The 12,420-nt window shown below is 64.9% G+C and overlaps 1 protein-coding gene across 1 annotated transcript; it reads left to right on the top strand.

The window, feature by feature from the left end:
• The first annotated feature begins 3,896 nt into the window (after positions 1-3,896).
• On the top strand, positions 3,897-11,636 carry CARM1 (coactivator associated arginine methyltransferase 1). The gene is given in 17 exon segments (XM_054294932.1): positions 3,897-4,057; positions 6,343-6,468; positions 6,546-6,652; positions 6,742-6,846; positions 7,375-7,485; positions 7,885-8,062; positions 8,145-8,235; positions 8,452-8,533; positions 8,685-8,770; positions 8,856-8,945; positions 9,021-9,158; positions 9,826-9,915; positions 9,993-10,105; positions 10,398-10,475; positions 10,713-10,781; positions 11,447-11,520; positions 11,522-11,636. Coding segments are annotated over 17 exon segments (1,746 nt in total). The 5' UTR covers positions 3,897-3,912; the 3' UTR covers positions 11,585-11,636.
• Positions 11,637-12,420: the final 784 nt, after the last annotated feature.

Below are 12,420 nucleotides of genomic sequence, written 5' to 3' on the forward strand. Positions count from 1 at the left end.
CTGATCCTGGATCCCATCCCGGGGTGATCCCAGATCTTGGGGCTGATCCTGGGGTGATTCTAAATCCGGGGCTGATCCTGGATCCCATCCGGGGTGATCCCAGATCTTAGGGCTGCTCCTGGGGCTGATCCTGGGATGTTCCCACAGTGATCCCAAATCCTGGGGCTGATCTCTGATCCTGAGGTGATCTCTGGGGTGATCCTGGATCCCATCCCAGGCTGATCCCAGATCCTGGGGCTGATCCCAGATACCCTCCCGGGCTGATCCCCGTTCCCGTCCCGTCGGGGGCAGCTCCCGGGCAGGTCCCTGCAGCTGATCCTGGCAGCTCCGGGGCCCCCCCGGTGCCCCCCCGGTGCCCCCCCCGGGCCGGGGCAGTTTTGGGATTTTGGGAACTTTGCACTTTGTGAGAATTCCCGAGGGGGGGGGGAGGGCCCGGCCCCGCCTCTGCCTTCCTCCCCCCTCCTCCTCCTCCTCCTCCTCCTCTGTTCCCGAATTCCGGGGATTTTGCCCCAAACCCACCCGCAGCTCCTCCCCCACCCCCCCCCAGGGGTTTGGGGTTTTTTGGTTGTTTGGTTTTTTTTTTTTTGTTTTTGGGGTTTTTTTAAAGGATTGGGGTTTTTGAGCAGGGGAAAACACTGGAACTCCCAGAGCACCGATCCCAATTCCCTGAGAACCTCAGGAATTTCATCCCGGGATGACCCGGGACAGGAGGAGGAGGAGGAGGGGGAGGGGAGGAAGCTGCGGCCCCCCGGGGTGGGGGAGGGGGCTTTGCTCTGGAAGCTTCTCCCCCTCCCCCGCCCCGTTCCCGATCCCGCTCCGCCGGGAGCCGAGGTTGTAAATATTTTTACAGACTTGTATTAATTGTATAAAAAAAAAACATAAAAAAAAAGAGGGAAAAAGAAAAAAAAAACCACAAAAAACAAACCAGGAAAAAAAAAAAAGAAAGAAAAAAAAAAGGAACAAATGGCGGCCCAGCAATAATGTGGATTTTTCCGACCCCCCCCCGGCCCCGGTGCCTTAACGACCCCCCGGCTCGGGGGGGCCAATTAATCCATTAACGAGCCGGGGGCGGTTTTGGGGGGGCGGCTCCGGCCCCCCCCGGGGGTCCCCCCGAAGTGCCTCCGCTCCGCGTCCCATTAATGAACTAAAAACCGGCAAAAAAATCCGAATAAAGGGAAAAAAAATCCAAAACCGAGTGAGGTGTGGAATTCTAGGCGGCGGGGAGCTCATGGGGTGGCTCCCACCGGATCCAGCCCGGTCCCGCTCCCGTTCCCGGGGGGAATTCCGTGCGGAACGGATAAAAACCGGTTAAATAATCCCAAATTTAATTTGAGTGCGTAGGGACGGGGGAGCCACGGGACCCACCCCGAGCACCGGGACTGGAACCGAGGGGATCCACCCCAGTCCCGGGCGGGATTCACGGCAGCGAACCCCGGGAATCGGCGACATTTGGGACAGAAATCCCGCCGGGATCCGCCATGGGCGCCGCCATCGCCGCCCGACGCCCCTCAGGAAGGACCCCCCCCCCCGGGGCTGCTCTCGGCGGTGCCTGAGGCGGGAGGTGACCTAAGGACCCCGCCTGAGAGCGATTCCGGTGGCGGATCCCAGTGAGTGATCCCGGTGGAGGATCCCGCTGGCGGATCCCGGTGGAGGATCCTGCTGGTGGATCCCGGTGGCGGATCCGGTGGAGAATCCCGGTGGGTCCCGCAGTCGCCGATCCCGGAGTTTTTCAGGCGCCGTCGGGGCCGCCCGAGACGCGGGGTCCTGTCCTTCCCCCTCCGCTCTCATTGGCTGATCCCTCCCTGCCTTCCTGAGCTCTGATTGGCCAGCGTGAACTTGGGCCCGCCCCCTCCTCAGCACGCGGCGTTAGCGCCCCCTGGCAGAACTGGAATGCGCCGCGCGAGGCCTGGGGGCAATTTGGTGCAGATCTGGGGAATTGGGGGCAGATTTGGAGGGTCTTGAGGCATATTTTGGGGTCCAGGGGCATACTTTGGGGTTCAAGAGCAGCTTTTGGGGTCCCTGGGGCAGATTTGGGGGTCCAGGCTCCCCTCTTCCATCCATTCCTTTTTAAGATCACCACAATTTTGGGTGCCAACCACAGAAATCTGTTCCCAGCCTGGAGCAGCTGCATTTCCCCGCCCCAAGCTCAGAGGTTTAGTTGCAAAAAAAAAAAAAACTTCTACGCAGTGTACCACAAAAGACCCGCTTCCTGCATCTGAGCAGCCACTTCCCTACTGCACCCCGAGCAGTGCCCAGTGCCCACTGCTCTTCTTGGCCCTTCCCGGCTCTTCCTGGCTGATCCCTCAGTCCTGATGATCTCCCGGAGCAGGAGGAGGATGAAGATGAGGATGAAGTTGGCGTTTCTGCCCCTCCTGGATGCAGTCTTGGCCTCATGCTCGAGCCAGATGGGTAACGATCCTGGTGAGAATTCCCGCCAGAATTCCAGCGAGGATTCCTGCCAGAATTCCCAGAATTTTCCCTAGGATTGTCCCCGGAATTCCCCCCAGGGTTCCCACCGTGGTTCCTGTACCCCGAGGCTCCTCCCGGCACCGGTGCTGCTCCGGCTGCCCCCAGAGCACAATCGCTCCCGGATCCGCTGCCTGGCCCCGCAAGGCTTCTCCATTGGCAGCTTCGAGCTCCTCCAGGAAACCTCAGGGATCTTTGTGCGGATTGCTCTGGTCGTTACCAACCAGGACTGGGCCGATTTTCCCCTGTCCAGAGCTGCCGTCTGCTTCCGCTGCCGGTACCAGAGCCACAACGGCAGCACAAGGCTGGAGTCGGAGCTGAGCCCTGCGATTGGGAGCTCTGGTGGGTGCAGGGAAACGTGGGGGGATCCCCATCCCGCATCCTGCAGCTGGCCCGGAGCTGAAGCTGGTGGTTTTTGTCCCCAGATTTGGGCGATGCTGAGTGTCAGCCAAGTGTCAGCGCTGCTACTCCCAGGACCTCGCAGAATGGTACCAGAACCGCCCCGGAGCTGATCCTTGGCACAGTCCCAGTGCCAGATCCTGGTACCCTATGCCGGTACCGATCCCGGTGACCCCCTCCCTCTCTCCCTTCCAGATCATTCCTGGGTCCCCCGAGTCTTGGTTGGTGTCACCGTCCTGTGGGTGCTGCTGGGGACTGCGCTCGTGGGCTGGCGACATTGGAGGGGGTCTCGGAACAGGAAATCCTGGGGTGTCTCGGAACTGAAAATCCTGGGGTGCTCAGTGCCCAGGAGGAGCTCCTCAAAGGTCTCCAGGGGCAGCTGGTACAGACGTACACAGTCCTGCCCTGCTGCCCTGCTAAGGTCAGACTCTCCATGCCAGCACCAGGACCTCCATGACCCCAAACCCACCCCGGACCCTCAGTCCCACTCTGGGACCCCCACAATCCACACCCCCGCCTCTCCTCTCCCAGCAGAACTTCCCCTTGGCCCCCGCGCCAACGTCGCTATTCCCATGAAGGGTCCCGGGGATCCCAGCTGTCCCTCTCACCTTCCCGGTGAGGACACGGAGCCGGGAGCGCGTCCCGGTGTCCCGGATTCAGTCACCGGGAGCCCTCCTGGCGGACCCTCCGCCCCCTCTTGGTCCTGCCTGGGCTCCAGCACATTCTCTCTCAAATAAAGCTGCTGCATTGCCGGTGTCGCAGTGTCTTGTTCTCATTCCCGGTGTCCCATTCCCAGTGTCCCATTCCCGGTGCCTGTTTCCGCTGTCCCATTCCCATTCCCGGTGTCCCCGTTCCGGTTCCCATTCCCGGTACCCATTCCCGTTGCCCTCCCATCCGCCAGGGGGCGCCACTCCCTTCCCGCCGCCGGAAATTGGGGCGTGGCCACCACGGGATGGGCGTGTCCATCCCAGGGCGGGTCCCGGGTCGGGGGGCGGGGCCAGGTCGGGGGGCGGGGCCCCGGGTGGGCGGGGCGCGGCGCGGTCCAAGATGGCCGCGGTGTCGGTGTTCCCCGGCGTGCGGCTCCTCACGGTCGGGGACGCGAACGGGGAGATCCAGCGGCACCAGGAGCAGCAGCCGCTGCGCCTCGAGGTCCGCACCGGCCCCGACAGCGCCGCCATCGCCCTCTACGGCCGTGAGTGCGCCGGGAGGGGCGGGGGGCCCGGCGGGGGAGGGGGCGTGGGGGGCTGAGGGGAGGGGGGAGGGGCCCTCAGGGGTCGGGGGGGGGCGGGGAGGGGCCCTGAGGGGTCTCTGGGGATGGGGAGGGGGCGGGGAGGGGCCCTGAGGGTCCAATGGGGGGCTGGGGGGGCCCTGAGGGGTCAATGGGGATGGGGGGTTTGGGGTGGGGGGTTTATGGGGTCTGGGGGGGTTTGGGCTGGAATGGGAGGTTTGGGGGTTCAGGACATGGGGGGGGGGGGTCCAGAGAGGGGCTGGGGGGGCTTTAAGTGGATTTTAAATGTTCTTCACTTTTGGGGGGGTCTCAGCCCCGCCGCCCCCCCAGCCGGGGCCGGGGTCTCCTCGGGGGCAGATCGGGATTTGGGGAGGGGTCCCGGTGCCCCCGCGTTTCCCGGAGGCTGCGAAAGTTCATTCCCATCCATCCCCCCCCTCCCGGCCGCTTTTGCCCGAATCGGCCCCAATTCCGTGACCTTCCGGCACCCCCCGGTTCCGGCCCGCGGGGGGCGGCGGCGCCGCCGGCTCCTCTTTGTCTCGGTTTTCCCGTTCTCGGAGGTTTTTCCCATTCTTTGGGTTTTCTCCCGTTCTTTGAGGTTTTTCCCGTTCTTTGAGGTTTTTTCCCGTTCTTTGGGGTTTTTCCCGTTCTTTGGGGTTTTTCCTCCTTTTCTCCCCAAACCGGCGCCTCCCGCGCTTTGTGCTCGGGGTTCCCGCGGCTCCGGTTGTGGTCGGTGCGACCCCCGGTCCCCTCCCCTCGGCCTCATTAACGGCGGCGCTAATTCCTTAATTAACGCGCGGTTTGACACCGATACCGGGGCAGGGAAACTGAGGCACGGCGGCCGCTGCATGGCCGGGCCCGCGGCTCCTCCGGTACCGGCGGGGCCCGGTCACAACCGGGGCCGCTCCCGAGCCGCCTTTGTGTGCGGGGCCGGCGGAGCCGCGGAGCAGCTGCCGCTCCCGAGCCGCCACAAAGCGCCGCGGGCTCCCGGTGCTCCGGGCCCGGTACCGGCGGCTGCTCCCGGTGCTCCGGTACCGGCAGCTGCTCCCGGTACCGGCGGCTGCTCCCGATGATCCGGTACCGGTACCAGCAATTGCTCCCGGTGCTCCCGGTGCTCCGGGCCCGGTACCGGCGGCTGCTCCCGGTGCTCCGGTACCGGCGGCTGCTCCCGCCGCTCCCGGGCCCTCCGGGAACTCCCCGCGGCCGCCGGACCCCGGGGGCAAACCGGGAATTCTTGGGGAGCGGCCGGGTCCGGTTTTACCGGCCGGGGGCACCGCGGGGCCGCTCCCGGTCCCGGCATGGCTCCGGGGATGTTCCCGGTCCCGTTTCTGCCTCCCGGAGCAGTTCCCGGGGCCACCCCGGCCCCTCCATCCCGTTCCCTCACACCCGCGAACCCCAAATCCCCGTTTCTGACGGCAATTCCGGCCGCCCCCCCTCCCCGCGGTAATTAGAGGTTAATTAGGTTAATTGTGCTGGGTCCCGCTCCGTGGGGACGCTCGGGCCCGGCGCTCCCCTCACTTTTCTCTCTGTCCCCTCCCTTGTCCCTCCCGGTTTTCCCGCCCCGTTCTCCCTCCCCACACCTTCCTCTCCCTTTTCCCCCTCCCCATTCCCGATTTTTTTGTCCCCCATTCCCATTTTTCCCATTTCCCTCCTCCATTCCCGCTTTTTCCCGTTTCCCCCCCACCATTCCCATCATTTTCCACTATTCCCGTTTTTCTCTCCCCATTTCCCCCCATTCCCATTTTTTCCCAATTTCCTGCCCCGATTTCCATTTTTCCCTTCCCCATTCCCATTTTTCCCCATTTCTCCCCCTCATTCCAATATTTTCCCCCCCATACCCCCATTTTTTTCCCCTTTCCCCTCTATTTCCCCCCCATTTCCCCCCCTTTTTCCCCTTTCCCCCCGTTTTTCCCCCTTTCCCTTCCCCATTCTCATCTCCCGCCATTCCCATTTTCCCCCCATTCCCGTTTTTTCCCATTCCCCCCCATTTTTCCCCATTTCCCTTCCCCATTCCCCCCCATTCCCATTTTCCTCCATTCCCCTTTTTCCCATTTCCCCCCATTTTTCCCCATTTCCCTTCCCCATTCCCATCTCCCCCCATTCCCATTCCCCCCCATTCCCGTTTTTTCCCATTCCCCGCCATTTTTCCCCATTTCCCTTCCCCATTCCCATTTTTCCCCCATTTTTCCCCATCTCCCCCCATTCCCGTTTTTTCCCGTTTCCCCCCATTTTCCCCCATTTTTTGCCCCCAGATGAGGAGGTGTGCGTGTTCAAGTGCTCCGTGTCGCGCGACACCGAGTGCAGCCGCGTGGGGAAGCAATCCTTCATCATCACGCTGGGCTGCAACAGCGTGCTGCTGCAGTTCGGGACCCCCACGGGTGAGGAGCCCCCCGCGCGCCCCCCCCGCCGCCCCGGGACCCCCCGGTGACCCCCACGTTAACCCTTTGCGCCCCAGATTTCTGCTCCTTCTACAACATCCTCAAGAACTGCCGCGGGCACAACACGGAGCGCTCGGTGTTCAGCGAGCGCACCGAGGAGTCCTCGGCCGTGCAGTACTTCCAGGTGGGGACCCCCGCTCTTGGGGGGCCGTTCCGGGGCCGGGGGGCGCTCCCGGGGCCGGGGGGCTCACGGCCCGTCCGTCTGTCCGGCAGTTCTACGGGTACCTGTCCCAGCAGCAGAACATGATGCAGGACTACGTGCGCACCGGGACGTACCAGCGGGCCATCCTGCAGAACCACAGCGACTTCAAGGACAAGGTCTGGGGGGGTTCGGCTCGTTTTGGGGGGGATTCAGCTGGTTCTGGAGGGATCCAGCTCATTTTGAGGGGATTCAGCTTGCTTGGGGGGATTCAGCTCATCCTGGAGTGATTCAGCTCGTTTTGGGGAACCCATCTTCTTCTGGGGGCATTCAGCTCGTTTTGGGAAGAGCATTTTAGGAAGATCTGACTCTGTTTTTGTTGAGACTGGCCTGGTTTTAGCGGGAAGCGGGTTTTGGTGGGATCCGGTTGAGATTTGGGGACGTCTGGATCCATTTTTGGGGAGATCTGGCTGGGTTTGGGGAGGGAATCTGGCTGGGTTTTTGGGCGGTTTTTGGCTGGGTTTTGGGAAGGAATCTGGCTGGGTTTTTGGGGGGTTCTTGGCTGGGTTTTGGGAGGGAATCTGGCTGGGTATTTGGGGGGTTCTTGGCTGGGTTTTTGGGGGTTTTTGGCTGGGTTGTGGGCAGGATCCAGCAGGGGCTGAGCCTGGGGGTCTCTGAGTCTCCCAGCTGCCCCCATCCCTCCCCAGATCGTGCTGGACGTGGGCTGTGGCTCGGGCATCCTCTCCTTCTTCGCGGCGCAGGCCGGCGCGCGCAAGATCTACGCGGTGGAGGCGAGCACCATGGCCCAGCACGCCGAGGTGAGCCCGGGGGGCTCCCCAGGACCCCCTCCCCTTGCCCCTCTGCACCATGGCCCAGCACGCCGAGGTGAGCCCGGGGGGCTCCCCAGGACCCCCTCCCCTTGCCCCTCTGCACCATGGCCCAGCACGCCGAGGTGAGCCCGGGGAGCTCCCCAGGACCCCCTCCCCGCCCCTCTGCACCATGGCCCAGCACGCCGAGGTGAGCCCGGGGAGCTCCCCAGGACCCCCTCCCCGCCCCTCTGCACCATGGCCGAGGTGAGCCCGGGGGGCTCCCTGGGACCCTGGGGGTGTCCCCACGCCCTGACCCCTCCCTGCACCATGGCCGAGCTGAGCCCAGGGGTGTCCCCACGACCCCGGGGGTGTCCCCACGCCCTGACCCCCGCCTTTGCCCCTGCCCAGGTGCTGGTGAAGAGCAACAACCTGACGGAGCGCATCGTGGTGATCCCGGGCAAGGTGGAGGAGGTGTCGCTGCCCGAGCAGGTGGACATCATCATCTCGGAGCCCATGGGCTACATGCTCTTCAACGAGCGCATGCTCGAGAGCTACCTGCACGCCAAGAAGTACCTGAAGCCCAGCGGTGAGTGCCCGGTCTGGGGGGGTCCCCGGGGGTCCCTGGGGGCCGCGGGACCCCCCGGGCTCCAAGGCTGACCTTCCCTCAGGGAACATGTTCCCCACGATCGGGGACGTGCACCTGGCGCCCTTCACGGACGAGCAGCTCTACATGGAGCAGTTCACCAAGGCCAACTTCTGGTGAGCCTCGCCGGGCCCTGGCCCCGTTCCCATTCCCAGTTTGGGATCCCCGTTCCCAGTATTCCCAGTTTGGCATTCCCCATTCCCAGGTACCAGCCCTCATTCCATGGCGTTGATCAGTTCCCATTCCCAGTTCCCAGTTCCCACTCCCAGTTCCCATTCCCAGTTTGGGATCCCCGTTCCCAGTATTCCCAGTTTGGCATTCCCCATTCCCAGGTACCAGCCCTCGTTCCACGGCGTGGATCTCTCTGCTCTGCGCGGCGCCGCCGTCGACGAGTACTTCAGGCAGCCCGTGGTGGTGAGCGACCCTGGGGGGCTCTGGGCCGTCCTGGGGGGCTCTGGGCCATTCTGGGGGGTGCTTTTGCCCATTTTGGGGGTCCTTGGTCCGTTCTGGGGGTCTCTGGGCCGCCCAGGACGCTCCCAAACCCCCCTGCCCACCCCTTGCCCAGGACACCTTCGACATCCGGATTCTGATGGCCAAATCCGTCAAATACACCGTGAACTTCCTGGAAGCCAAGGAGGGTGACTTGCACAGGTGAGGGACACCTGGGGGGGTCTGGGGGATTGGGGGGGGTCCGGGGGTCTCCTCCCACCCCCCACTAACCCCCCGTGTCCTCCAGGATAGAAATCCCCTTCAAGTTCCACATGCTGCACTCGGGGCTGGTGCACGGCCTGGCCTTCTGGTTCGACGTGGCCTTCATCGGCTCCATGTGGGTGATTTGGGGAGGGGTCCCGGGGGGGGCGGGGCCGTGTCCGAGCCCCCCTGACCCCCGTGCCCCCCCCAGAATGACGGTGTGGCTCTCCACGGCCCCCACGGAGCCGCTGACCCACTGGTACCAGGTGCGCTGCCTGTTCCAGTCGCCGCTCTTCGCCAAGGCAGGCGACACGCTCTCAGGGACCTGCCTGCTCATCGCCAACAAGAGGTGGGCAGGGGGCTTGGGGGGGCTTGGGGAGGGGATTTTGGGGGGCTTTGAGGGGATTTGGGGGTGCTTTGGGGCAGTTCTGGGGGCGCACAGGCGACACGCTCTCAGGGACCTGCCTGCTCATCGCCAACAAGAGGTGGGCAGGGGGCTTGGGGAGGGGTCTGGGGGGGAATTGAGGGGATTTGGGGCAGTTCTGGGGGTGCAGGGGGGATTTGGGGGGCACAGGGTGGGTCTGGGGGGCTTGGGGCAGGTTTGGGGGGTCCCCAATCCCCCCCAGCCGTGTCCTGGTTTGGGCCGTGCTGGATCCGCTGCTGCCTCTGGGGCTGGGCTGGGCTGGGGGGCCTGGCCCAGTTTGGGCTGGGGGGGGGGGCCTGGCCCAGTATGGCCCAGATGGGGGCCCTGGCCCAGTTTCAGGGCTGGGGGGGGCCTGGCCCAGTTTCGGGGCTGTTTTTATAACTGGGGGGGGGGGGGGGGGCAGCCACGACCCAGCTGCTGCTGCTGGGACCCCTCAGGGGCACTTTGGGGTCTCTGTGCACCTTGGCTGCACTTTGGGGTCTCAGAACCCCCCTTGGCTGCACTTTGGGGTCTCTGTGCCCCCATTTGGGGGGTCCCAGCCCCTGTCAGGTGTGTTTTGGGGAGGGGTCTCACGGTGTGCCCCCCTCCCCAGACAGAGCTACGACATCAGCATCGTGGCCCAGGTGGACCAGACGGGCTCCAAATCCTCCAACCTGCTGGACCTGAAAAATCCCTTCTTCAGGTAGGGCCGGGGGGGGCTGCGGGGCCGGGGGCCCCCCGGGACCCCCCCAAGCCCTGACACCCCCTCCCCACCCCCAGGTACACGGGCACGACCCCCTCGCCCCCCCCCGGCTCCCACTACACGTCCCCGTCAGAGAACATGTGGAGCACGGGCAGCAGCTACAACATGAGCACGGGCATGGCCGTGGCCGGTGGGTCTGGGGGCTCTGGGGGGGATTTGGGGGGTCCTGGAGAGTGTGGGGAGGGTTCTGGGGGGATTCTGGGGGGTCCTGGGGGGATTCTGGGGGGTCCTGGGGGGGTTATGGGGCAGAACATGTGGAGCACGGGCAGCAGCTACAACATGAGCACGGGCATGGCCGTGGCCGGTGGGTCTGGGGGCTCTGGGGGGGATTTGGGGGGTCCTGGAGAGTGTGGGAGGGCCCTGGGGGGCTCCTGGGGGGGGTCACCCCCATTTTGGGGGTCCCTGACCCCCTCCCCACGCAGGAATGCCGGCTGCCTACGACCTGAGCAGCGTCATCGCCGGGGGCTCCAACGTGGGGCACAACAACCTGATCCCCCTGGGTGAGTGGGGGGCTCATGTTGATGGTGGGGGTCTCACAATGAGGGTGGGGGTCTCAGGACTCGGGTGGGGGTCTCACGGTGATGGTGGGGGTCTCACAATGAGTGTGGGGGTCTCACAGTGAGGGTGGGGGTCTCAGGACTCAGGTGGGGGTCTCACAATGAGGGTGGGGGTCTCACAGTGAGGGTGGGGGTCTCACACCCCCCCCAGCCTCACCGTGCCCCCCCCCCCCCCCGCAGCCAACACCGGCATCGTGAACCACACCCACTCCAGGATGGGCTCCATCATGAGCACGGGCATCGTGCAAGGTACCCCCGAGCCCCCTCCCCAAATAAACCCCCCCAGACCCACCCCCTGTGCCCCCCTGATCCCTCCTGACCCTCCCATTGCCCCCTGTGCCCCCCAGGCTCATCCAGTGCACAGAGCGGCGCCGGCTCCAGCTCCCACTGCCCCCCTGTGCCCCCCATTGCCCCCCATTGACCCCCATGGCCCCCTGTGGCCCCCAGGCTCATCCAGTGCACAGAGTGGCACCAGCTCCAGCACCCACTACCCCGCTGTGCCCCCCATGTTCCCCATTGCCCCCCATTGCCCTCCATTAACCCCCATTTCCCCCCCAGGTTCCTTGAGCGGACAGACCGGTGCAGGCTCCAGCACCCACTACCCCCATGTGCCCCCTGACCCCTGTGTACCCCCAATGCCCCCCGTTAACCCTCATTTCCCTGTTTCCCCCCAGGTTCCTCCAGCGGACAGACCGGTGCCAGCTCCAGCTCCCAGTACCCCCACTGCCCCCCAATGCCCCCCAATGCCCCCCGTTAACCCCCATTTCCCTGTTCCCCCCAGGTTCCTCCAGCGGACAGACCGCCGGCTCCAGCACCCACTGCCCCCCTGTGCCCCCCTGACCCCTGTGTACCCCCACTGCCCCCCAATGCCCCCCAATGCCCCCCACTGACCCCCATTTCCCTGTTCCCCCCAGGTTCCTCCAGCGCTCAGACCGCCGGCTCCAGCTCGCACTACCCGCCCCTGCAGAGCCAGTTCACCATGGGGGGCCCCCCCCATCTCCATGGCCTCCCCCATGTCCATCACCACCAACACGATGCACTACGGCAGCTGAAGGGCCCCCCCGGCCCCACCCACCAGACAAAAACCAAAACCGGGCACACCGGGACCCCCCCCGCCCGCCCCGGGGGTCCCTCCCTGCCCCCCCCCCCCGCTCCACAGGGGATTTTGGGGTTTTTTGGGGTTTTTTTTGGGTTTTTTTGGTTTTGTTTTTGTGCGGGGGAAGCGGGGGGGGGAAGGGGGGGAGGGGCCGTTTTTTACCGCTGGATTTGGGGGGAGGGGGGCGTGAGAATCCCCCCGGGACCCCCCCGGGATGGGAACCCCGCCGGGAAGGGGCCGAATGTACCAAAATCCCAAAATCCGCGGGTTTGGCCCCGATCGGGGCGGGCGGGGGCCGAGCGGGATCGCTCCGGCCGGAGCCTCAATAAACGGGAGGGTTTCACACCTCGGGGGTCCGCAGGGGGGCTGGGGGCTTCCGGGGGCGCTGGGGGGTCCCCAAATCCCGGGGGGACCCCCAAACCCCTGGGGAGGCTTCCCTGAGGGGTCTGGGGGCTTCCAGGGGGGCTCGGGGGTCCCAAAACCACTGGGGGGCTTCTGGGGGGGGGGGGTTGGGGACCCCCAAGTCCCTGTAGGATCCCAAAAATCCCAGGATAGTCCCAAAATCCCTGGAGGTTCCCAAATCCCTGAGAGACCCCCAAATCCCTGGGGAGGATCCCAAAATTCTGGGGGATCCCTAAACCCCCCCAGGGCCTTTTTGGGGTTTATTGACACCGCCAGGACCCCAGCCCCAGTTACATTTTGGGGTTTATTCTTCCCCTTCCAGATAAAGTTTTGGGGGTTTATTCCCCCCTACGGCCATTTCGGGGTTTATTCCCTCCTCCCCAGGTACAT

This window comes from Melozone crissalis, unplaced genomic scaffold (assembly GCF_028551555.1).
Source record: "Melozone crissalis strain CALT ecotype California unplaced genomic scaffold, PUWL_Pcris_2 ptg000389l_1, whole genome shotgun sequence".
NCBI classification, from domain to species: Eukaryota; Metazoa; Chordata; class Aves; order Passeriformes; family Passerellidae; genus Melozone; species Melozone crissalis.